The sequence below is a fragment of the Gouania willdenowi genome, chromosome 13, assembly GCF_900634775.1.
Source record: "Gouania willdenowi chromosome 13, fGouWil2.1, whole genome shotgun sequence".
In the NCBI taxonomy this organism is placed as follows: Eukaryota; Metazoa; Chordata; class Actinopteri; order Blenniiformes; family Gobiesocidae; genus Gouania; species Gouania willdenowi.
The window spans coordinates 31,641,155-31,665,446 of record NC_041056.1 but is presented as its reverse complement, the minus strand read 5'-3'; the positions used below and the strand labels follow the sequence as shown (position 1 = coordinate 31,665,446).

General features: G+C 39.0%; 1 protein-coding gene across 1 annotated transcript in view; it reads left to right on the top strand.

The window, feature by feature from the left end:
• The window catches only part of fat3a (FAT atypical cadherin 3a), a 228,197-nt gene that overhangs the window by 147,197 nt on the left and 56,708 nt on the right, over positions 1–24,292 (top strand). The window contains 3 exon segments of the mRNA XM_028463835.1: positions 9,536–9,850; positions 12,308–12,518; positions 20,165–20,304. Of these exon segments, the coding sequence (XP_028319636.1) occupies positions 9,536–9,850; positions 12,308–12,518; positions 20,165–20,304 (666 nt within the window).

The window sequence follows — 24,292 nt, the reverse complement described above, 5'->3', positions numbered from 1 at the left end:
ACCTCTGACATGTTAACTATAGTTAAATGTGAATTAAGGTCTCTAGTTAACTGGTACATACAATTGTATGTTAGCTTGCTTGTGAATGCTGAAACGCTTACTAGTTAACTAGTAAGTAAAGCACATTGAAGTGCCTTGTGTATGAAATTCTCTATACAAATATATTTGCCTTGCCTTGAAATACATGAGATTATTTGTCATTATGTCGAATGGGAACTATTGCCATACGCACAGACAATTATGGAAATCAATTAATTGGGAGGCAGACAAATTCAACTTTACTGTGAGCTTTCAAGTACAGAGGGGGAGCGACTGTGTAATGAAACATTTATTTCTTTTTTTCTCCAACAGTGGACACAGGACTATAATTAGGATTCTATTCTATGGCCTTTTTATTGTCTCCAGTTGAAGCACGCCTGACTGGTGAAAAAGGTGTAGATGTGTAGGTGAAGTACATGTATTGGAATCAATTTGAATTTATTGCTGGGTTCTCACCAGGATGCAGTGGTGCGAGAGCGAGTGCCAGTGGCGCTGACAATTTGGAAATGTATAATTCTCTGAAGGCCAAATTGAGTGAAGTTGTAGCTTTGTTACTGCCTTACTTTAAAGCCAAAAGTTATCTGTTGAATTGTTGAAGGGTCATAATGAATGTAGTTAGAGAGTTAGTCATGCTTGGTATACTGTAAGTCCTCCACTAATAGATACTCACAGATACTGTATAGAGAAGAAATAATATTTTATTCAAAAGTCTGATTCCAAGACGTGCTTTTTCAAATTTTAACGAGGTATTATTTGAGACCCGCAGTAATATTGGGACAGTTATGGACACGCCCCCTGCCCCCACACACAGATTATGAAGCACACTGTTTACATTGGATGGTGACTATGGGTTACAAAGCGGAGGATGCACACAGTAGTGCTTTGATCGGTCAGAAAAAAGAAGACCTGACCCTGCCAGAGAGAACACAGCCCGAACCCGTCGGAACCGAATAAAGCTGGGTTGCATTCTACATCTGTGCACGGGCATGTAGAATGATCCGTTGCAAGTTATTAACATGACATGCAGCTTCACGTGCCACTACACGCTACATGAAGCTAGTATGTTTATATTGAAGAGGGATTACGCTTACAATGTGCAGAATACACACAGGCATCATTGGGGGCAGCTAAGTGGTTGCAGGGGTCCTCGTGTGTAGACGGGAGCATCCAAGCAGAACGCCTGTGTTAAATAGACAGTGTGGCTGATGTGTATGTTTCTCAGTTATGCAGATTAAAAAGAGAGTTCAAATATCCCTTGCACGTCTGGAAGTCCCTTTTGTGTCCAAGTCAGCAACAATAATTACGATGGTACCGATTAAAAAAGGTAAGAACAACAGAAAATCCCCCCATGCTGCTGAAAATGCACCGTAGTGGGCAACATCACTCAGTAGGAAATCGAAAATTAGAAGGTTGGGGTGCCCTACGCTCAATAGTGCTGGCAAGAACCCTGAATTGTATTACTCAAATAAGGAGCGTAGTGGGGTTTTTCATTTTTTTCAGCACTACACTAGAGTTATAAATCATGTTGCCATCATTTTTTTTTAATGCTGGCCTTGAGTGCACTAATGTCCATTTCAGTTTAAATGGGCAGTTAACCAATTATACTCACTCAGCTTCCGGTTTCCAAATCTGCACGAGTAGCAATTATAATCAACTGTGAATGTAGCATATACTGACACAGAGAGAGGTCAACTTTAGCAGGGGGCTGATGGAAATTTACCCCATTGGGATTGACTAATTACATAACTGAGTAACATAGTTGTTTTCCCTATTATGTTCTTTTTGTACTCGTCATTGCATTGGACTGGATTGATTTTGCTCATGTCTCAGGATGTTGCAGTTTTAAAGTACAAAGGGTTAAAGATCCTTATGAATTTCTCTGAGACTTATGCAACATAATATAAGGTGTTTATATACCAACCTGGCCATAGAGTTGGAACACAACCTCCAATGAGAAATTGCCTAATTGGCCACGTTTACGCAAGAGCTTTAATTTGCCTTTAATTCAGAATAAAACTTAAATCCTCTTTAAACTGACCTTGTAAACACTTAATTCCGAATGAAAATGGCCATTCTGAATAAACTTAAATCCAAATTAGGTGGCTGATTTATTCAGATTTCATTTCCACATGGAATAACTTCCTGATCTTGTACACGTTTGAATCTGCTTCAAATTAATTCCGGTCATTCTGCGCATGCCCTGTTGCGATGACACGCTGGTGAAGACATAATCAAAGCAAGCGTTGGACCCGAGCCGAGACTTATTTAAAAAGAGCCTTAGAAGACATGGATATAATGAAAAGAATGGATTAGCATTAACATGCAGACATTCACACAGACATCAGCAAACGAAACAGGCTACATTAGTGGACATGAAGCCCTGATCCAGACCACATAGCTTCACTAATGATGGCCGAGTCATCATAAAGTTATTCTTCCACTCAAAATCCTGTGGAGTGAAGGTAGAGCAACCGTCTCATCAACAATTTGCTTTGATTGGCCAATGGTTGATATTGCCTCTTGTCTCCCCTACTCCATCTCCCTTCTGCCCCTCAGCTGACCAATGTGAAACAGTATGTTTTTGTTGAGCTAATGTTTCAAAACTACAATCAAAATAAAAGTGAAAATAGGTCTTATGTGATCTTCTCCGTTGTAGCCAAAAAGGAAAGGTTTGTTGGGTGTTTTTTTTACGATATACGTGAATATGTCACGTTCCCCCCTGTCCAATCGGAACCCTTCCCAACCCCCAGACCCAAAGCAGAATTTCATAAAGTCAAATAAACCTGTTTTACATGTAAACCTCAATTCGGAATTACTATTTTCATGTAATCATGAACCAGAACACTTTAATTTTTTTAGTTACAAATTAAAAAATGTCACGTAACCATGGCCACTGAAGTTTCCAAAAACTCGAATGAACAGATTGATACTATAACCACTACACCCATGTACAGTATGTAGAAATACACCTAAGGCCACGATTCAGTGTTCCACCGACACACCTTCTCTAGACATATCCTGTCCAGAAAAGACAGATAGTTCAAGAGATGGTGAGAGAATCCATCTTTGTGAACACAGGAAAGGAGGGTGGTCAATAGATAACCCATCCACCATTTATAATCTGTTGAAACCCTTAATGGCTCAGCACCAATCTACCCGAGTCATCCATTGTCAGGAAACTTTTCTTATGCTATGAGTTAACACTAGCATGACCAGAGTGGTGTCATTTGACACCTATACCTTTAATGTCCAAGCTGGTGTCAGATGGCGGGTGTGAACAACTCAGCTTGTGACCATTGTTATGTTACTGAGGCCACTACTCCCCCCTCAGCTAGGGTGGGGGGGGTGGCTAGGTAGGTTCCAGGACACAAAGACCTTTTGTAATCTCCTTTGTGTTTCCCATACAGCAGCTACATAGAGGTTGCAACTTATATTTCAACTTTTGCAACAGAAAGTAGTAGGTAGTAATAGTGAGACGGCAACAGTTTGTTTGCATTCTTGGTGAAATTTATTTAATAGAGATTTTGTGAGCAATTCTGGCACTGCCACACCTCCTTTATGCATTTGCCACATGCAAACTTGTCACAATACATACAACGCTTGGTGGCACAGTTTTTCCTGCAGCAACACTTCACCTGGCACAATGCCCTTTTCCCCACATCACGTATGGGTGGTTGTTGCTGAAGGTTTTGCTCATTCACCTCCTTGGCTGCCATATGAGACCGGGCAAGCTCATTTGCAAGCTCCAGCAAGAAGTCCACCCTTCTCTCCTTGACCCCAGTGCATGCCTGATAAAGCACATGTGCGTTCAGCGCTGCAATGTCAATCATGTTGTAAAACACAGCGACTGGCCAACGCCGTGTTCCTGAACGCACAGTGTACTTTCGAACCATCTGGTCCATGACATCCACACCGCATTTCATGCTGTTGTAGTCGGTGACTGTGTTCGGCTTTTTTTTCCGAGTAGCCTCAGTCTCCACCACGCTGTGCACGCTACTGAGGAGGCAGACAGTCTTCTTTCGTTTGGGCACATAAACAGTCAGTGTGGCACCAGAGGTTGAAAACACTTGTGTGCTGAATTCCTCACGGGCCAAATTCTTTTTAGCTGAATCTGGAAGCTACCGGCGAATCTTATTGACTGTGCCAAGGAGGGTGGTCTTCCGGCTGTGCAGTCGACGTGCTAGTGACAATGAAGTGAAAAAATTGTCGGTTGTAACAGTTCTTCCTTTGTCCATAAACGGTTCCATAAGCTTCATCACCACATTTTCAGACAATCTCTCCCCAGGTGGACGACTGGGGTCTTTGCCAAGATATGGGATGATTTTGCACACATACTTGGATTTAAGGTCACATGCCACACAGAACTTGATACCAAACTTGTCCGGCTTCGTTGCAATGTATTGCAAGAAACAGCAGCGAGTCTTAGTTGGAAAAAGTTGCTCATCTATGGTGATGTGCCTGCCTGGGTTGTACGAAGTGATGCAGTTGGCAACAAAAGACCCCCAAACGTCAGAGATTGCAGCAAACCGGTCAGTCGCAACTCGTTCACCGCGTGTGTCCTTGTCGTCGAAGCGTAGATGCTGCATGATGTCCTTGAAACGGTTTCGAGCCATAATCCTGTTGATCAGGGGCGGTCCCAGTTTTGCTGACCATGCGTCATGCAGCGATGGAAGGCGGACAATCCCCCACAGAAGCAGGATGGCAATGAACGCCATTAGTTCAGGTATGGCCATGAACCAGTTCTCATGTTGTGTCTGGAGTGCATGCTGGACAGTCCACTCCTGAATGGTCCGAAGCATTTCCAGAGTTATGAAGCAGAAGAAACTCTGTAAGCGACTCGTCACCTTTCTTCTGGCCAAAGCAGTTGGCTCTCCATCTGTGACGTGACCTTCAATTGGGCTGTGATGGAGAGGCCTTCCGACCTGTTCTTCACGCCACACTGTGCCGTCTTTTGCCCTCTCTGTCAGCCACTCGTGTGTCTCCAGGCGACCTCTCTTTTCTGAAGGTGGCGAATCCTCCTCATGTATAGGGTGATCATATTTTTGAGATGTGATTAATGAAACATTAAAAACACAACTGCCATAATCAGCAAACAAAAAAAAGGATGTTTAGAAAATCTTACCGGAAGAAATTTCAGAGTCAGAACTCAGATGAAGGGATATTTCTTCTCCATCGGAGTCACAGGGGTTGGCGTCATTTAGGATCATCTCCAAAGCCTGCTGAGAGCTGTAAACTTTTGACATCCTTGCTTCTCAGTCGCCAGAGTCAGTGAAATATCTGCCCTGAGTTGGCTATTTATTCACCTTGAGGTGATAAGCCTTTTCAAACTTTCACTATGGTTCAGTACTTCCGCATTGGGTCAAAGGTCAAGAGGGATAATGTCAGCATAACTGATGGTGTAAACAGAGATTTAGATTGTTTTTCCCTGTTGAAGCATTGATTCTTTGTGCATCTTGTGCACTTTCTTCAAATTTGTAAAATAATAGCTTAATAAAATAATTCATGGACCTGGTTAGTGAATGGTGGACCTCGTGAATTTACCTTTTTAAAGTGAGAACTCAAACAGTCCTTTTCACACTCGGAAATCTTGCTTTACCATAAATAGCAACAATACATTTTATTTATAAGCACTTTTCAAAAACAATAAAGGTAAATAGTGAAAATACAGGAGTAGGAAACAGGAGCTTGGTTGCTTTATTACTGTTTTTCTTTTTCTAATTTTATTTATTGTGGTTTATTAATTGATCACAACACACATGGCTCATATTAATTTGGCCATTCTTATCCAATAATTCCATATAATGTTATTTGGATTAACAAACATCTACCTGGGAGAAACTGGTTTCTCAACACTGGCCATCATTTACACCAACCCCCAAAGTTTGTCACTGCCCAGCTGCACATTCCGATCGAATGGCTTTATTTACATAAGAGAGGTGGCCCCACTGAGTTGCAAATGAGTGTCATTTGGCGGCCTCTGGGCAGGGCAACAGGAGTAAGAAAACCTTGGGCATGCTAGTGTTAATCAACTCCATAGTATAAATCCCAGATAAGACGCCTCTTAAATGAGGGACAAAATGGCTTCAAGTTAAGTTCCCCTAACTAAACTACCAAAATCAGCATAACCTGTCTGACTGAGAACCTTTTTAACCGCATTCCTAATTTCATGAGCTAGATCACATGGATTGATGAACTATAGAGTACTAGTTGAAAATATCAACTTTCTGAACTCCACAACCTAAACTTTTAAAGCAATAGTTAATGAATTAGGGTTTTGGCTAAAAGATACAACATTTTTCCCTCATTTACTAAAACATACTACAAAATATACAAGCTGTTTTTAGACATCCTGATGAACTACGCGTCTGAAGTCATGAAATGACAGATTATTTTAAATTAGACAAGCCTCTGGCAGAGGAAAGATGAAGTGCTACTATGTCAACAACCTGTGATGGATGCAAAATGTTATACCTTTCTTGTCAATTTCTTCTGAATTTGCAGCAATAGAGATACCCCTTTCCAAACATTAGCTCCACCTCTGTATTGTCTTCCTTTATAATTATGAAATACAGAAGCTTAATGAATTGGCTGTCAACACACACAAAGACATATTATTCCCTCCTTTATTTTCATTAGTCAAGGCCAGATGGAGACGATTGACAATGACAGATTGGCAGGGCAAGGGACATGCGTCATCACAGTTGTCCCTGTTTATTTTTCTTGACGTGCTGTAAAAATGTAATGCCACTAGGTACATTTTCCTCAAATCTTTTCTGCATATGTCAGTCATCACTTTAACAGCTTTATACAGACTTTTCCAGGTATTAAACAAATAAAACTGGAATGTGAAGTTGAGTAAAAACAAAGAAAAGTGAGAAAAAATGTATCAAAACTGTTGGGGTTCTAATTGTTTAGTGAAAACAACCGCTTCAACCTGCATTAAGTTTCTTACATAAACCTGAAGTCAAAATACACTATTTTATTATGGTCACTTTGAGCATATTAAAGAGTAACTAAACCCCAAGCCTGAACACACTTTTTTTCTGCTGAATACATATGTATTTGAATATTAAGTAGTGCTGTTGATTGATCCTAGTCCAACTTAAAGCATTTTATTAAAAGTAACTCATTCACTGCCAGCCTATTTCAGAGCAGCCAACCCCATATTGCATGGCATTTTAGATGATTTTCACTGATTTTTTATGACCCACAGAATATTTTGTACTATGACAATCTGATATTTAATCTAACCAGATTCTGAAAGAATGGAATCTCTACTTTTATCATTTTTTTTTTTTCTAGATTGTTTCATTCTTCTGAAAAATTTGTTTTTCTGAAAAAATCCATTAGCGACTTTGAAGTAGGGACGTAACGATTCACTCAACTCCCGATACGATTCAATTCACGATACTGGGTTCACAATACGATTCTCTCACGATTTATTTTACAAAGTGGGACTGTAGACAAATAATGACTGAAAAATATTCCTTTGCTTTTTGTGGGAAAAAAACTAGAAAGTACTGTACTGTTTTCCTTTTATTTTTCATTGTAAAAAGAATCCCTTGATAAACTATTCAAAACAATGCAATTTAACTAAAAATAAATCTTGAATGAAATAAATAAAGGAATAATACAAATGAATAAGTAGCATATTCATTTAAATTCTGGTTCTATAGTAAACAATGCAAACCTGCGTAATAGTTGTTTTTCTTTTTAAAAGTGCAACTGAAAATGTATTTTGTGCCTTAACAATTGGACTTTAAAAAATAGTCATTGCACTGTATTTAGGTCGGATATTTGTTTGGACCAGCAGAGGGTGCTGGTAACCCAGTGGTCGGTTGGCATGCAGCTAATCTAGCAGTGAAGAAGAGATGCTATGCGCTAGGAGACAGAGCTAATAGAAAAACGTGACTTTTACAGATATTCACATAATATTACAGATTTTCTTTTGGTGCTAAAGGGGTAAGGAGTCATTTATGAACATGTTTAAGAGTAGAAGGCGGCCAGAAAGAAAGTAGTAGCAGATTCCGCCCGCCGCCGACACTTCTGGATAGCGCCCTCTGCTGTTTAAAAAAAGCACTGTGATTCAATTTTCACAGTATCGATGTGAACCGTGATACCTTTGAATCGATTTTTAACTGCCTTACGATTAAGCAATTGTTTTTTGCTTTAGGGACACCTCAACATTGTTTCCTTCTATAAAACTACAAAAACAACACTGAGACTGGGCTTTTGATGGCAACATTATTATTATTTTGCTATCAAAATAATAATAATGGTCAGAGTTGAATGGTTTTCTTACTGTATTTTGGCGATCCTCCAAGTCTCTCCACCGTCATTCTCCACACATGCAACCTTCTCCTCATCTCGGACATGCCGAGTGTCACCGCTTGCCCTGTTTTTTGATGGTTTTCTCTCATCATCTTGACACTCTCAATAGTCCACTTAGTTCCACACATGCTCTGGTTGAGTGTGAGCTGCTGGGAACTTCAGCATCAACTCTTGTAGCGCCATTTTCTGTCTGTTCTGCAAACTCCTTTCCTCTCCCTCTGAGCTCTACCCATAACGGGTGATCTCTCATCCAAAGGTGTGCTGCTGCCACCTACATGTCACCAGTTGGTCACTTCATCATTGTACAAGCACAATATTCACAGGAGAGCTTTGTCACATTGTCTCCTAGCAACCCCAGCCGAAAAACACAATTGACTTCCATAGACGTCTTTGGCAGTTAACGTTACTAAACCAAAAGACGTCTTTGGCAGTCAATGAAGTGATTTAATTCATCATATTTAGTTGTAAAATATCATAGTCGCTGCCCTCTCAGGGTAGAATGCCGGCTATTACAAGTGAATTTTTCTTATGGCTCAGACAGATTATTGCGATTATCAACTTTGACTATTGATCCCGCCTCTCCTATAAAAGCTGAGAGGAGGGAGGAAGGTTTCCTCCAATCACAGCCCTTAGTGAGCATTCATTGACAGTTTTAATGTGGAAGTCTAATGCTCTCTGCAAAGCAGCTGCACTCCCAAGCAGTAATGTTTGTGACTAAGTGCTTTTAAGAGTAGATTCTGTGCTAATCAGAGGGTTCATCAAGCTATGTGTGTATTTACAGACACATCATGTGTATCCCTGTCTGTCTCTGTTTGTGTGCTGTCTGTCTCTGTTTGTGTGTTGACACTGCTACAGAAGTAACGCTCATATTCAAGGCAGGTCAGTAGAAAGCAGAGGTTGAGTCACTCTTTAAAGGAAAGTGAAATCAGGCATTGAAAATATGTTTTACCACTCCTACGTCTTCTGGAAGTCCAAAATTGTGGACATTGGAAATTATTTATTTATTTATTTATTTATTTATTTATTTATTTATTTATTTATTTATTTATTTATTTATTTATTTATTTATTTATTTATTTATTTAACTCAGATGGATAACTTGACCATAACTTAGTTAGTACTGTATGATAATGCTTCTTTCTTTATTCATCTGTTTTCTATGTAGGTGTTGGTATCTGATGGTGGCCCTAGTCCCAGGCAGAGTACTGTGTGGGTGATGGTTCAGGTCCTGGATGAAAATGACAACAAGCCTACATTTCCTGATAAAGTCTATCAAGTCAAACTTCCTGAAAGAGAGCGCAGAAAGAAGAGTGAGCCCATTTATCGGGTCTTTGCTTGTGACCCCGATGAAGGGCCCAACGGCGACCTGTCGTACAGCATTGTAGATGGTAACGATGATGGAAAATTCTTCATTGATCCCAAAACGGCTGTGGTATCATCAAGGAAATCTTTCACTGCAGGGAGCTACGACATCCTGACTGTATGTAACATTTTGTGCAAAATGCTTTCATTTTAATATTGAATGTTTTTGAAGCGTTTGTATGAAGTTTTATAAACTTTCCACCTTTTTCATTTGTTGTTGATTTGGCTACAAAATAATGCTCTTTCTGTTTATTAGGGATTGTTCCACAAACTTTATTTCAATGTTGAATGCTGCAATATTTTCTTCTAAAGGATGATTCTAACTTTTGAAGTTAATGATCTACTAAAGCTTTGCCTCTGTAAGAACATCACTGCACGCGCTGATCATTATTGCGTCTGTCAATCACGCAACATAGTGCGTACAATGGATTTAGCCCGTTTGTCTCTGATGAATATGTAATGTGGGCGGATTGGCTGTGGGGCGCAAACATTTTGAGGCGAAAATGAAAGTACAGTAATGCAGCGCACATAATCACATTTATCCAACTTGGAACTACTTTCAGTGTCTTGTTTTTTCGCATACATTTTGTAGCTCCCAGTGGTAGGTAATTGTCACAGAGTCACACAGTAATATTGTGTAAGCAGAATATGCAGGGAAAATGATAGAAAGTTAAAAGAAGGGATGTTTAATGCTCTAGTTATTTTTTTATTTATTTTTTTAATTAAAATATTTGAAATAAAACTATAGTCTATAAAGCCTTAGGACTGTGGGTGAATGGATTGATGGATGGATGCACAGAAAAGGACACGGCTGTTCCACTTGGGTCATTATGCCCCGGTGCTGCACACTGTATTCAGTCTATGTGGCACGACTTCCTCCATTTAGACATTCCCTGGTGAGTCTCTGTCTCCAGGTGCTGAATGGTGCAGATCGCACTAAATCCTGCATTGCGCCCTCCCTCCCCCTCCCTCACTGCCGCACAAATTACATTATGTGGTGTAAACCATTGTCAACCGCCATGACACTGGCGAGTGTCAGCAGAAACAGCAGTGAGAAGCTATATGTGCACCGCTGCACAACACAGTAACAGAACAGAGACTGCTCTGACCTACTGGATAATGACCAGTAGCAAAGGGAATGGTAAATGGTAAATGGACTTGATTTTTTATCACCACACTGAAGCAGTCTCAAAGCGCTTTACATATCAGCTCATTCACCCAATCACTCTCACATTCACACACCAGTGGGACAGGACTGCCATGCAAGGCGCTAGTCGACCACTTGGAGCAACTTAGGGTTCAGTGTCTTGCCCAAGGACACTTTGACACATAGGGGATCGAACCCCCAACCTCTCGATCAGAAGACGACCCACTTCCACCTGAGGAAGGGACACTAAATGTGGAGAACACAGCACAACATATTTAAGTCCATTGAAGTCACGCCCCTTTTATTTATATTTCTTTTGTAGCCTGCACAAATGAACAAATTCATTGTATTTACAAACATAAATCAGTGTTTTGTGCAGTCATTGCATCAGAGTGGAGAGAGAACATGCACCTGCTGCTTCATTGCACACTTCCCTTCAACAACATCAAATTTAATTTTGCGCTTTCTGAACATGGAAAATGCTCATTTAAATAGGGCGGACAGAACCATGTCTTCACGTACACAGATTTGTGCTGCAATCTTAGTAGGTATGGTGCAGGAGGAAAGGAAATAGTGCCATCAAAGTATTTTAAGCATGCAAGAGATTTTGCACCTTTTATTTGAGATTTTTGTAAATCGCCCCTCAGGTTATTTCTGTAAATATAAAATAATTGGTGTTTGCCCATTATAGGAGAAGATAGCACTGGGTACTGAGTACTGACGTTGCACAATTACAAATAGGTGCTTGATGTATTCAAGGCACAACACTTCTGGTCAAAATGTTTTGACAAGAAAATCAAATTATGATTACCATTTTTGGTAACACTTTAGTTTAGGGAACACCTATTAACCACTAATTAGTTGCTTATGCACATGCAAATTAGTAACATATTGACTATTAATTAGTTATTATTAAGTACTTACTATTGCTGTATTCTGCATGGCCTTATTATACAATCAGTAATCCATTAATTAAGTTTTCCCTCAATAACCTCAGAATTATTACTTATTAGTAGTAAGTAACAAAGTTGTTGTATATGAATTACGATTTCAACATGCTAGAGTTAGGAGGGTTAGGGTTAGGAACAGGGTTAACGTTAACCCTAACCCTAACCCTGTTTGGACTGTGAGACTTCCATTAAGTGTATAATAAGGCATTAATAAGTACCTAATGATGACTAAGAGCCAATATGTTACTAATGCTAATAAGCAACTAATTAATGGTTTAATAGGTGTTCCTTAAACTAAAGTGTCAACCATTTTTTATAGTGTCTATACCAGTTTTTCTTTTTAAATAATTTCTTATTTTGTCAACTTGTGAATCACATACAAAGCAATTGGTCCCAAAACCTTGTACTTTTTTTAAAAGATGCATCTATATACTCTAAGCAAGGATTTATCTCTTTCCATCAATGCTTGTTTGTTCAGATCAAAGCAACAGACAACGGGCGTCCTCAAAAGTCCTCCACAGCTCGCTTGCACATTGAATGGATCCGACGGCCATTGTCGTCAAGTACCCCACTTCTCTTCGAGGAACCGTTCTACAACTTCACTGTCATGGAGAATGACAAGGTGGCTGAGATTGTGGGTGTGGTTTCCCTACAGCAGAGCCCCACCGTTTTGTGGTTTGACATAACAGGTAAAACCTCCTCCGTCCTTCCTTCTGTATGACCGGACTGAGCTCTGTCACCACTTGATGGTTTAGTGTGTGTGCAAAGGCTGTGTTCCAGCCTTGGTGCATGATGTGTGTTCTCTGACAGTGTTAGTGTGTTTCAATGTGTATGACACTGTGGCCTTATTGCATGTTCTGTTATGCTCTGCCCATCCCATACAACATTGAGACAACTTCTCCAACTGCAAATGTTATATAGTGAAAAAAGTAGGAAATAAAACAGAATGAAGTGCAGAAAAACTGTTATTTAATAATGTTCTATACCCTTTTTAAAGCGGCATTCCTTCAAGCAATTTCATGTGATTTATGCATTTGGTGTTCTAATGGAGTTTTTTTCTAAGTTTCCTCTGAGACAATGTACTGCATTGCTCTCAATTGGGTTTCGTTCTGACAAATTTTAGAGCACTATACCACTTTAGGTGGAAAGTGCCCAACATGGCACATTCTAATCCCTTTTGATCCGTCATAGTTCAGTTTCACCCACTTGAAAGGCTTATCCAGATTATGTCATGCCAGGCCTGTAAGCTCCATTTTTACACATTTCGATTGGTAACGATTCTGCTGTAGTGAAAGTAAATGTTTGAAACTAATTCTATTAGCTTTAAATTCACTTGGCAATGCAGTGTGTGCACATTGACCCTGCTGTGGTGTAGATGTGGGTTTAGATCAGCCCAAGCTAGACGCACAACAGCAGCAGGCAGGGAGAACAGGGAGGATGCACATCCATCTCTTTCTTTATCGACACCAAACAGTGTGAGTCAGTGTGTACCTTCTGGCTCATGCGTCTGGCTCTTCATAGCTTTGCCTCTTCTATCTGGATCATGTTTTCAAGTCAGAATCTTTTTTACTTTTCCAATCACTCTTTAGTGGGTATACGATATTTCTATTCATTAAATATTTCTTCTTATAACTACAGAACCTTGTCATATATTCTCTTCCCGTTTTATACATTCAGCTGCAAACTATCATGTGCTGAAGAAATAATGTTTTTCCTCTGAGTTCATAATGACTGTTCTTTGGTTTTTATTAGAAAGGCTCACTGGCTCCCCAAACTTTATTAGGGTATTTTTTTAGATAAGATTAAACTACTGTATTGTCACTGTATAAAAATGTACTTTCAGAATTGGTAGATTATATTTAATGCAAACATTATTTTATAAGGAAGAAATCATTTTTGTAGATCCTTGGAGAAACAAGATTGCCAGAGGGATTCTGAGCAGGTCAACAACTTGTTTGTTCCCCACAGGAACAGTTCATACAGTCTTGACCACAATCAGCAAATAGGACTAGAGTCCACCTTAATTCATCCCAGGCAGGCTATTCATTGCGATCACAAAAGTGGGACATTGAACACGATTAGATGATCTCACTCAACTGCTGCCCATGACTAATAATAATCTAATCAGGCAAATCTCAAGGCAGAAAATGAAATGCATTTAGGCTAATAGACAAGGTCAAGATGACATACAGATGTGAACAGAGTATCAGAGATTTGAAAAAGGTGATTTAAGTACACAGGCTTATTGTTGCTGTCGGGTCATTGGGTTCTTTAAAAACTTCTAAAGGACTGTGTCCTAAAGGACAACATATCAATTCTTTTTTTTCTTTTTTTTTTTTTTTTTTACAAAGAATAGACCAAAAAATTCCAGTTAATTTAGTTAAATTTGCATAGAATTTATCCTGCCCTCTACTAATATTTCAGGCCAATGATGTAATGGTGTGAAAGATATTTTCTCACCCCACACTGGGGCTTTACTTATCTGTTTAGAAGTTTACACATACCTATAATCTAGAAAAGGTGTCTCAGAAATCAATCAGTACAGAAAGTGTTTTATTGGATTCCAATCTTATCAGAAGCCGTTGCTGTCTCCGTCACGTCTCTTTACATGTCCCCTGTCCTTACAAGCCTGTCCTTCCTCTCTGTCTCACCCTCACTTTCCCCTCTCTTCTCAATACTTCATACCTGGTAGGTCCCAGGTCTTTCCGCGAGATGTTCTATATTCAGCAGAAAGCTTGTGGGAGGAACTGTTCCTCAGAAGGTATCTTGCTTTTAACTTCTAATTCTGCGAGTGCTATCATGTTTACGCTTCTGTTTCCTTTCTTTCTTGTCTTTTCTTTTTGTTTTTGACTTGTGTTGGCATCCATGTCACAGCCGCAATGCTTTGTTGCATGTTCTCAGATATGTTTTAATTGGTTTTTTAATCAGGTTCATTAGTAAGCTGTGTGTGTGTGTGTGTGTGTGTGTGTGTGTGTGTGTGTGTGTGTGTGTGTGTGTGTGTGTGTGTGTGTGTGTGTGTGTACGTGTTTTTAACTTGATTACATAAAATGTAGCCAAAGTTATTTTTCAGTTTTTGGTAAAAAGGCATTGCATCCTTTTAAAGGTCGCCTTGGAAACCATCCCCAAGGTTACCCTTGGTGACTCAACCTAATGACATGCTGTTTGCAGCATTTGTACACATGCATTGTATAAAGTTAATGCTTGCCCTCATGGCACTTTACAAAGGCAGGTTCACATAAGCCCTGAAGGCTCCCACTATCTCCGACCCATTAACGTTATTGAACAGCAGGTCTGAGGCTGAGGGAGGACAACACAGCTTCTACAAAAAACAAAATATTCTTCCTTAACCTTGACCTAATAACACATCACGCAGACATGGCTTCATGACACCAGATAATAAAAGAAACAGAAACGGTGAAAATGGAGTCCTCCAATGATGTTTTTCAGAAATTCAGTGTGTTTCTCCATGAGATATTTTTGAAGGATTTTCTAACATACTACTCCTAATCCATTTTAGCCATTTTAACCTTAGACCAAAGTTGATGTTTGTTTTTTTGTTTTTGTTTTACAAAATAAAGGTACAAGTACATATTTGTTAATATGTATGTTGGGTTCTTGTCCACTTACAATTTACAATATGTATCATTCCTGTGGTTACATGCAGGCTTCTTGACCTTTACTCATTGGTCTTATCTTACCATAGCTTACAGATTTCATTCGGTTCACTGTCCTAATGGCCAATTGGGCGGATGTCAATTACCTGAATGATGATAGCCACATACGGCACCCTAACATTACACATTAGAGATGCATTTATAGCCACAGCACTAGTTCCACCCCAGGTGGCGTGCCAGACAGAAGCACTGACAGGAGTGGTCAAAAATGGCTCATAAGCTGGTTTCATTCTGATCTACTTTACCTTTATGTGCACACATTCATCACGAGCTAAAAGCACACACAGTCACCATTTTGCTTTAAACAATATATATATATATATATATATATATATATATATATAGTATTTTTTGAGTTGGACAGATTGCAAGAATGAATGCGTTTATGTCTGACGCTAAAGCAGACAGCCAGGCTGATGTGAGACATCTTCATGGCTCGGTAGTACAGCACCATCAAATTGAGCCAGTTGAGTGAGGATGAAGTCAGCTTTAGACAGGCAGCGGAAACCAATTTTAGAAGAGATCAGAGGGTTTTTTTCTTCCTCCCCTCATTGCGGAGCGTCAGATTTTCTCTCTCTGTAATTTGGCTGGCCACAGCAGACCGGAGGCTTTTTCCAGCCTCACTAGGATTCCTGCCAAGCTTTCGTCTTCCGTATGTCTTAAATGAGGATGATTTGGCTGGATGGCAGGCATGGCTGCCTGAGATCATAAAATTATTTACCATCCTCATTTTCTCCCCTCATTTGACCATTAATAAATTGTGGGTTTTTTTTTTTATCAGCGTCAAACTATCTTATTCCAAGCTAAAACATATTAAATAAATAAATAAAAATGTAATATAAATATTAGATTTATTTGTTATTTATATTCACATATCTGTCTTTATCTCTGAGACAGTATTTGAAGTTTAATGTTAATGTTGTATAAAAAGGCAATCTTAGCAATGAAGATTGTGTTCTCCAACACATGCTTAAAAATGCTTATTGGACAAATTTCAAAAGCAAAACGTATTTGCCTTTGGCAGCCATTGGGAAGATGGAGAATGCAAATGTCAAAGCAGAGTGTACAAACTGATATTTATTATTCAAAGTTTCCACGTTCATCGTGGCACTCATGACAAATGGGAAACTTTCAACCATCTATCTGTGCAGACTTCTGACAGTCCTCTCTGTTTTACATCTGAATCAAATCACTCAATAATTAATTTGGATTTTTTGCCAGAAAATATGACACAAACTGTTGATGGTGAGACATTATTGATTGGTGTTTTGTGAGTAATAACACATCTGTAACTTTGCACAATTCAACCAGACCTCATCATTCACAAAATCATAACTTTGCACCTTGATTTTTGGGGCTAAAGTTTCTTCAGAGAGGAATAAATCTACATGTTTATGCCATTTCTTTTAATGATGTCAAACTATCACTGCACCAAGGAAGACACCTAAGCACACTAAATATTAAATCCTTCTACATGCGAGTCGTTTGTCAGATAGCTACGTTTGCACCCAGCATTTTGTGTTAAAACTGAGCCAAAGGATTATAGGTAAATATGACGAATTAGGATCTTTATCTGTTACAGACGCCACACATGAGGTTCGAAAATTAGGCATAAAACCATTTTGATCGTACTGTATGTGGTGTACTTGGATAACACCACATACAGAGCTGTTTTTTCCCCACCAATTTATTCCAAGCTAGAAATTAAACAAAATCTAACAATGTGATCTAATGCTGCGTTCCAAGCCACTCAGATCTCTTGATTGACCTCCTAGTTGAAAAACTGACTTGAAACACCACCTGAAGTCAGAGATTCTACTCTGTAAAGTCATGGGTAAAAAGTCTAAAATTATACTGATCAGCCATGTTTGAGATATTTGAACGTGCTGCCGCTGAACTCTGAAATTGGAATTTTCAAATGGAAAATGCAGAGTTCCGAGTTGCTTGGAATACAGAATTATGTGTTAATCAGTCAGCTTGCTTCTTAATCTGCTACATTCTGTTCCATATCACAAATCACGGGGTCATAAGCAGTGTTTGGAATAACGGCGTTAGGTAGCAGCGTTTTTTTTTCAGTAACAGAGTAATCTAACTTTTTACGCTGTTACAACACCGTTAACGTTACTGAACGTTAAATGTGGTGCGTTACATGCATTGATTGAATAAACTGCGACAGCACACAAGCCACACACACATCCGCTACAGATTTGATGAAGCAGCAGAGATGGCGAGCGTGGAGCAATCCGATGAAATGTTGTCATTTTTAAGGTAGCGATACAAACACTACTTTAAATTAATTGTAGTCAAAGGCAAGAACATGCCTGTGAAGTGTACATTATATCCAGGAGAGAAGACTTTGTCGACATTCGTTGTAAGAAACTCAAATTTAATGAAGCACCTCACAACGACACACATCTAAAAAATCTTTTGAGTTACTTGAGTAATGAGTTACTTTGATTATAGAGTAATTCAGTTACTTTTTGGTTCAAGTAGTGAGTAACTATAACTAATTACTTTTTTAAAGTAACGTTCCCAACACTGGTCATAAGTCGGGAGTCGTCAGATATAGCCACACATGAGGAATTTTGTCGTAAATATTGAACAAGTTATATGAGTGTTGCCCCGACCTGCCCCAGAGCCTCAGACGACAGAATAATCTTATAGAATAATCTTATAAAATATAAAATAATCTGGCACTTGTCAGGAAGGGGTGAATCAAGACAAAAACCGCCCAATAGTTTTTTTACTGCTTAAGGGTTAGGCTACCAGCAACTTCACTGATGACCCATTGATTCCATCACAGGGTGAGCAATTTTGGTCATGGATGGTCAATGTTCTTCATGATAGCTGAGAAAAAGGCTTAGTGTGTTGTAGAGGTGTGTATTGCCTGGCATCTGGCGATACGATTCGTATTCCGAGACATGTGTCACGATATAATACGATAGGATATATCCCGATATTAAAGTATAAGGCGATTATTGCTATTTTGTTTTTTTAATTTTCTCCCAATATTAAATTATAAGTCAATTATTTGAGAATTTTTTTTTTAAATATATGACCTAAAAAACAACTCATTTGTAAATGTGTACACATTCATGGGAACATTATGTGTGAAATATATTTTACTGGCATATGTTACACTCAAAACATACCATGTGCCAACAACTTAAAATAATAAAATAACATACAATATCATAAAATCGATATGGATGCATTTTGAATCAATCCCAGAATCGCGCAACGTAATATTACAATATATCGCCGAATCGTTTTTTTTCAACACCCCGAGTGTGTTGTAGGGAGACTTAGAAGCCTTCTATCATCAGACTAGGACTTTGTTTTGTAGCAGGACTCAATGTATCTTCACCACAAAGTGCAACGGCAAACCTGTGATTGCTTTGTCGATGTATATCATTAAAGAACAACGCTGTGTGTGTGTGTGTGTAAAAGACAACTCATAGGAATTCCCTTTGACTCTGTGCCATAATCATTACACACAGGCAGCAGATCCTAGATGACTTACTTTAATTTAATTTCTCAATAACACAGGAAAACTTGCCCAGTTTAGTGAAATGACTAAATTCTGAATTTTAATACAGTGTGGGTGTTAGAACGATACTGTCTGAGGTAACAGAAAAACCTCCACCTACCTTTTCTAATTCTGCTTAGAAATGAGCAGCCTCCAAAAAAAAGAAAAATGAAAGCTCTCCAAGTATGCTAATTCATGCCTCTCATTTTCACACCATGTGATGATCTTGAGGCGAGAAACCTGGATAAGCAGCAGCTCAGAAAATAATCTGTGCTTTTTACACAACAAATCAACAGGCCATTGGAGGGCTAATCTATAAAGAGAGAAAATCAAAAACCAACTTACTCACTCCAAATGTCAATATACTGACTACAATTAAATTAAGATTTGTTTTTTGGTCTTTAAGAGTAAACAATACACATTATGTCTATACAGTATATTAATTTATTTTTCAGTATTTCTTTCTACACTGCCCCTTTTTTACTCATAACAAACTCCTTAATGTAAGCAGTGAGTCAATCATTATATCTTCAAAACAGTTGATACTTAAAAAGGCAGTTTTTCAACCAACTGAGAGGTTGAAAACCACCAGGTTGTGTAGTTATATTCATTTCCTCTGCACCCATTTACACATTCATTCTTTTGGATCATTCCTTAAGCTATAACTTATTTTTAACATATATGATCAGCTACAAAGAATGAACACATAATGACAGTTTTGTGAAAGAAAACACACACACACACACACGCGCACGCACAGGATTTGTTTTGATGGTTTTGCTTTCATGGCCAGTGCTTCTGCTCTGTTGTATTTATGTACCTCAGCCTGTAATCTAATTTAAATATATATTTGTATGAATGATATGAACTTCATTTCATTTGTTGCCATCATGTTTTTTTAGTTTTTAGTTTTCAGTCATGTGGGCATTTATCTGCTCAGTAGTCTGGCGTTTCTAAAAAAAAAAAAAAAAAAAAAGGCTTGAGAATCATTAGCATGACTGAAAAACCATGACTCCATTTTGTTTTGTTTTTTTGTTATTGTTTTTGTTGTTTTGATTGTCAGGACAAATAAGTATTCATGTTGTTTGTGTGACTTGTATTTTGTGTGACTTCCCTTCTCTTGTTGGAGCAGGTGGGAACACCGACAGTGTGTTTGATGTAGAAAAAGCGGTTGGAACCATCATTATCGCTAAACCTCTGGATGCTGAACAGCGCTCTTTCTACAACTTGACAGTTCAGGCCACGGATGGAACCAGCACAGCATACGCTCAGGTAATGCTTTATTTACATCACGAGCCTGTTTGTTGTTCCTTTTTAAAGCTGGGGTACTTCATTTTTTGTCTTTAATTAAAAAGTAAATTCTTATTAGCAATATATAGTAAAAAATGGTACATCTGCGTGCTGTCTGTGACAAAATCTTGGTGGTAACCCCCTACAGCTCTAATCACAGGATTTAGAGAAAGGAGGGGTGAGCAGAGCCCACAAAGGAGCCTCCTCATTGGCTGCTGCGATATATAGTGAAGCGTGTGCACAGTGCAAACTTGTTTTCAGCCACTTGCGTGTCCAAAACTTTGGACGTGCAAGTGGATGTTTTTCCATCTAGACATTTTCCTATATTTTGTGTGCATCCTTTTGCATGGCAACGTGTTTTACCGGTAGTGCACGTTCAGCTCTCGTGAGAGGAGGAGACTGGGAGGGATTATCAGAGTGGGGGACGGGATTTACGGTTCGAGTTCAGCCACGCCCCTCTGTCAAAAATCAGGTAGTGCAGCTTTAAGACTATGACTATTACTTATAATTGAACCAATCCAATATGGTGATGCATCAATTTATTTCTCACTGCTCCACGGTATTCTGAGGGATGTCATTTTAATGAGATTAATCAGGAGCTCTTTTCATTTGGCTTTTTTGAGTCATATGAGTTGTTTTGGCGTCACGGCACATTTTCTGCAGACAAACTTGTTATAATTGAAGCTAATTAATGAAAATTGATTCAGCATCAGTACAAGATTGTGTTAAGAGACACAAAAGTCACACTTGTCATTCAGATAGTGGAATAACTCAACAATAGTCAGTGATGACTGTGCTTCACTAATTAGCACTTAAATGAAGAGCACTCCAGAAAGTGATAGAAGGTCCCTGATGCATGTGTGATCATCCAACAATGGCTTATATCACATTATGTTCAGATCTATGGCCCCTGGAAGCACCAGGCTTGGTGAGGAGAGGAGAAGTAAGTCGTCAGAGGCAGAACATCTTTCTCAGATCATATTTTACACCAGGATGCCATCAAAGACACTGATTCAATAAGAGCAGGGAAATTAGATCAGTGATAAGAATTTAGATTACATTTTAACTTACACGCTGGATAAAATGGGTTATTGTGAAATATAGGGAGACAGACAGCCAACGACACACACCACATTAGCATTTTTATAGAGAGGGAGGAATTATTCTGACAGGAGGAATGAGTGAGACGCCTGATTTTTTGACACACACACACACACACACACACACACACACACACACACACACACACACACACACACACACACACACACACACACACACACACACACACATACACACACACACACACACACACACACGAGTGCTCCAGAGGAAACTACATTGATTTACATCTCTTTCCTCAGGATTTAAGATGGAGCCCTAGTGTGTGTGTCTCAAACCACAGAGCTCATGGCATGGCTTGTGCAAAGTTAAATTATCAAATTACATTGAAGTTGTGCTTGAAATTAAATGTAACACTTGTGAAGGAAATTGAATAATTCATACATTGTTTAATGCCATATGATGGCTCAGTCTTTTTTCTGGGGGGGAGGAGCAAACAGACAGACAGACCTATAGCTACATGAATATACAACTTTTTTTTTTACAAGAAAAGTGTTAAACCTCTCCTATATAATCTTAAACTTTTTCTAGACCCATCCTAAATAACACAAAAAACTAAAATCAAGCCCTGTTTTGATCAATATCTTACTCATAGTGAACATTGCTGGCGTGTTGTGCTAGCTTCGGCCAGCCACTGATTATATGAGACTTTAGTGATAAAAAAATAAGCATAACTGCATCAAATAATGGGTTTATATGTCAAAAAGTGATATGTTCTGCTTTTTTACATACATCTGTGCATCATTAGGGACAGACACTGCGCTCAACAACAACACCCAGTGTGTTCAGGGTTTCTTCTGCTTCTCCAGTTTCACAAAGTTTGAAAGTGATTGAGAATAAATCCACAGTTTTCTACATATACAGCAGTGTGGCATCTAGTGTGTTGCTGTTGCAGTGTGGGATGACAAAGAATATCTTTTTTTTTTCTTAGAAAAATGAGCCGTAGTATCTTTTTTGTAAGTAAACTGAAATTGAGTTGTAAAAGGATTTTTCCACAGGACTCCCACACAGGACTTGGACATAATTAACTTCTTTTCAAAGGGCTGTAATCAGGCTGGTGCTTCAGGTTAGAAAGCTGCCTGCTTTTTAGTAATTGCACAGACACGCACAGTTATACAGATACAGAGTTATGCACACACCTGTAAGACAAGGGGATGGCTCCCATATGGAGAGTCAACATGGCGTCATGCCACCAGAGAAAGCCTAGATAGTTAAACAACAGATGGTGGACAGCAGCAGGGTTTCAGTGAAGGCCAGTGCCAGAAAGCACAGAGTGGCCATTCAGATATTTCATTTTAGATTTTTTTTTTCTAAGCATGCATGAATGTTTTAAATTTGGACATGCTCCCGCTGTTTCTTTCCAGATTTGTAATAGAGTTTTAAATACACAGTCATATTGTGGGTTCATCGTTTCCACATTTGGTTGGACTGGATAGAGAGTGTTTCTCAGTCACTAAGTTAGAAAAGAAAGGATCTTATTGTACGGGTCTGTTTCTGAAAAGCATATCAAGAGTCTTCAATCAGTGGTGTATTCTAGGTGAATTGTTATTGTAATTCACTAATGTCAAGAGGAACCTAGAAGGTTGTACAGTTTTACTGAAATGTAGTGCTGCAGCTTATTTATATTAACTATGCTTTGATATTAGAAACAAATTACAGTATACAGCAAGGTCCTTCATACTTGTGATCAAACATCCTTTGCTACAATTGGGATCCTCTACAACATCAACGACACAAAGCTGTGCACAGAGAAGGTTGAGCTCTTTCAGCCAGTGAGCTGCAGTCAGGGAATGTAGAGCCTCACCTTTCATCCTGTCAATTATTAACAATGATAAGAGAAAATTAATGTATCCACTTGACTGCTCTATACATTTGTTTTCTTTATCATATTAATTTACTGCTAAATGCTGACTTTTCACAGTCTGTCTAATATATCTAGTGAATATACTGTATGTGACATATTTAGTCTTACTGGTGGGCTGCATCATCTTTAAATGCACAGTGAAAATGTACAGCAGTGAGCAGACAGGGCCTTCGCCACCATTAGACCCTAAACAAGACCCCTAAAGCTGCAGTATGTAGAATTGTGAGACTTGTAGGGAATCAACCTCGGTCCCCCCTCTCCTCTCTGTTTCAAATTTATTGGCATCGTGCACAGCTGTGGAGCTCTTAGTGACTTTTTTTCTCAATAGAGATTAGTGACAAATGTAGGGATTTTATCTTGTGTTATTGGAGAGTTTTCTGCTCTTTTCGAGACTCTGACATGAAATTACATATCACTCTGTAGTTACTGTCTTGAGCAGAGGGTGCTGCCTTGAGCTCCTCCCCCGCCACGCGATCCCAGCTGCGGGTCAGAGCAGACCTACACCACTCCACTTCCAGACTACAAATGAATTGCGAATGATCTTTCCACTTTGTTTATGCTACTCTTAGGTTTACTCACGATGACCTCCGTTTGTTATCTCTTTCCCTCTGAAAGCAGTATGTGGGGCGGAGCCTGCGCAGTCACCGACGTCCGCTCGAGTATGTTTGTGCCATTAGACTATTGCTTCACCACCTTCCTTTTTTTGCTTGCTTTGCCATGTAACTGTTGTGCCTAATGCATCGATGAGGACTTCTCCCTCTGGAATGTTTGCCATTTCACTACAGAGGACGTGAACGTGCATCCACTTTAGTCGGGCAGTCAATAGTAATGCCCCAAAACACCTCATGGAGCACTCTGTAAAAATATCTCTGATTGGTACGCTCCTGGATTTCTAAAGCTCAAATACAGAGCCAAGAGAAAGGTTCTCTCAGAACACATTGAATTACAATATGCTCAAAGGTTACTATGGATTTTTGACCAATT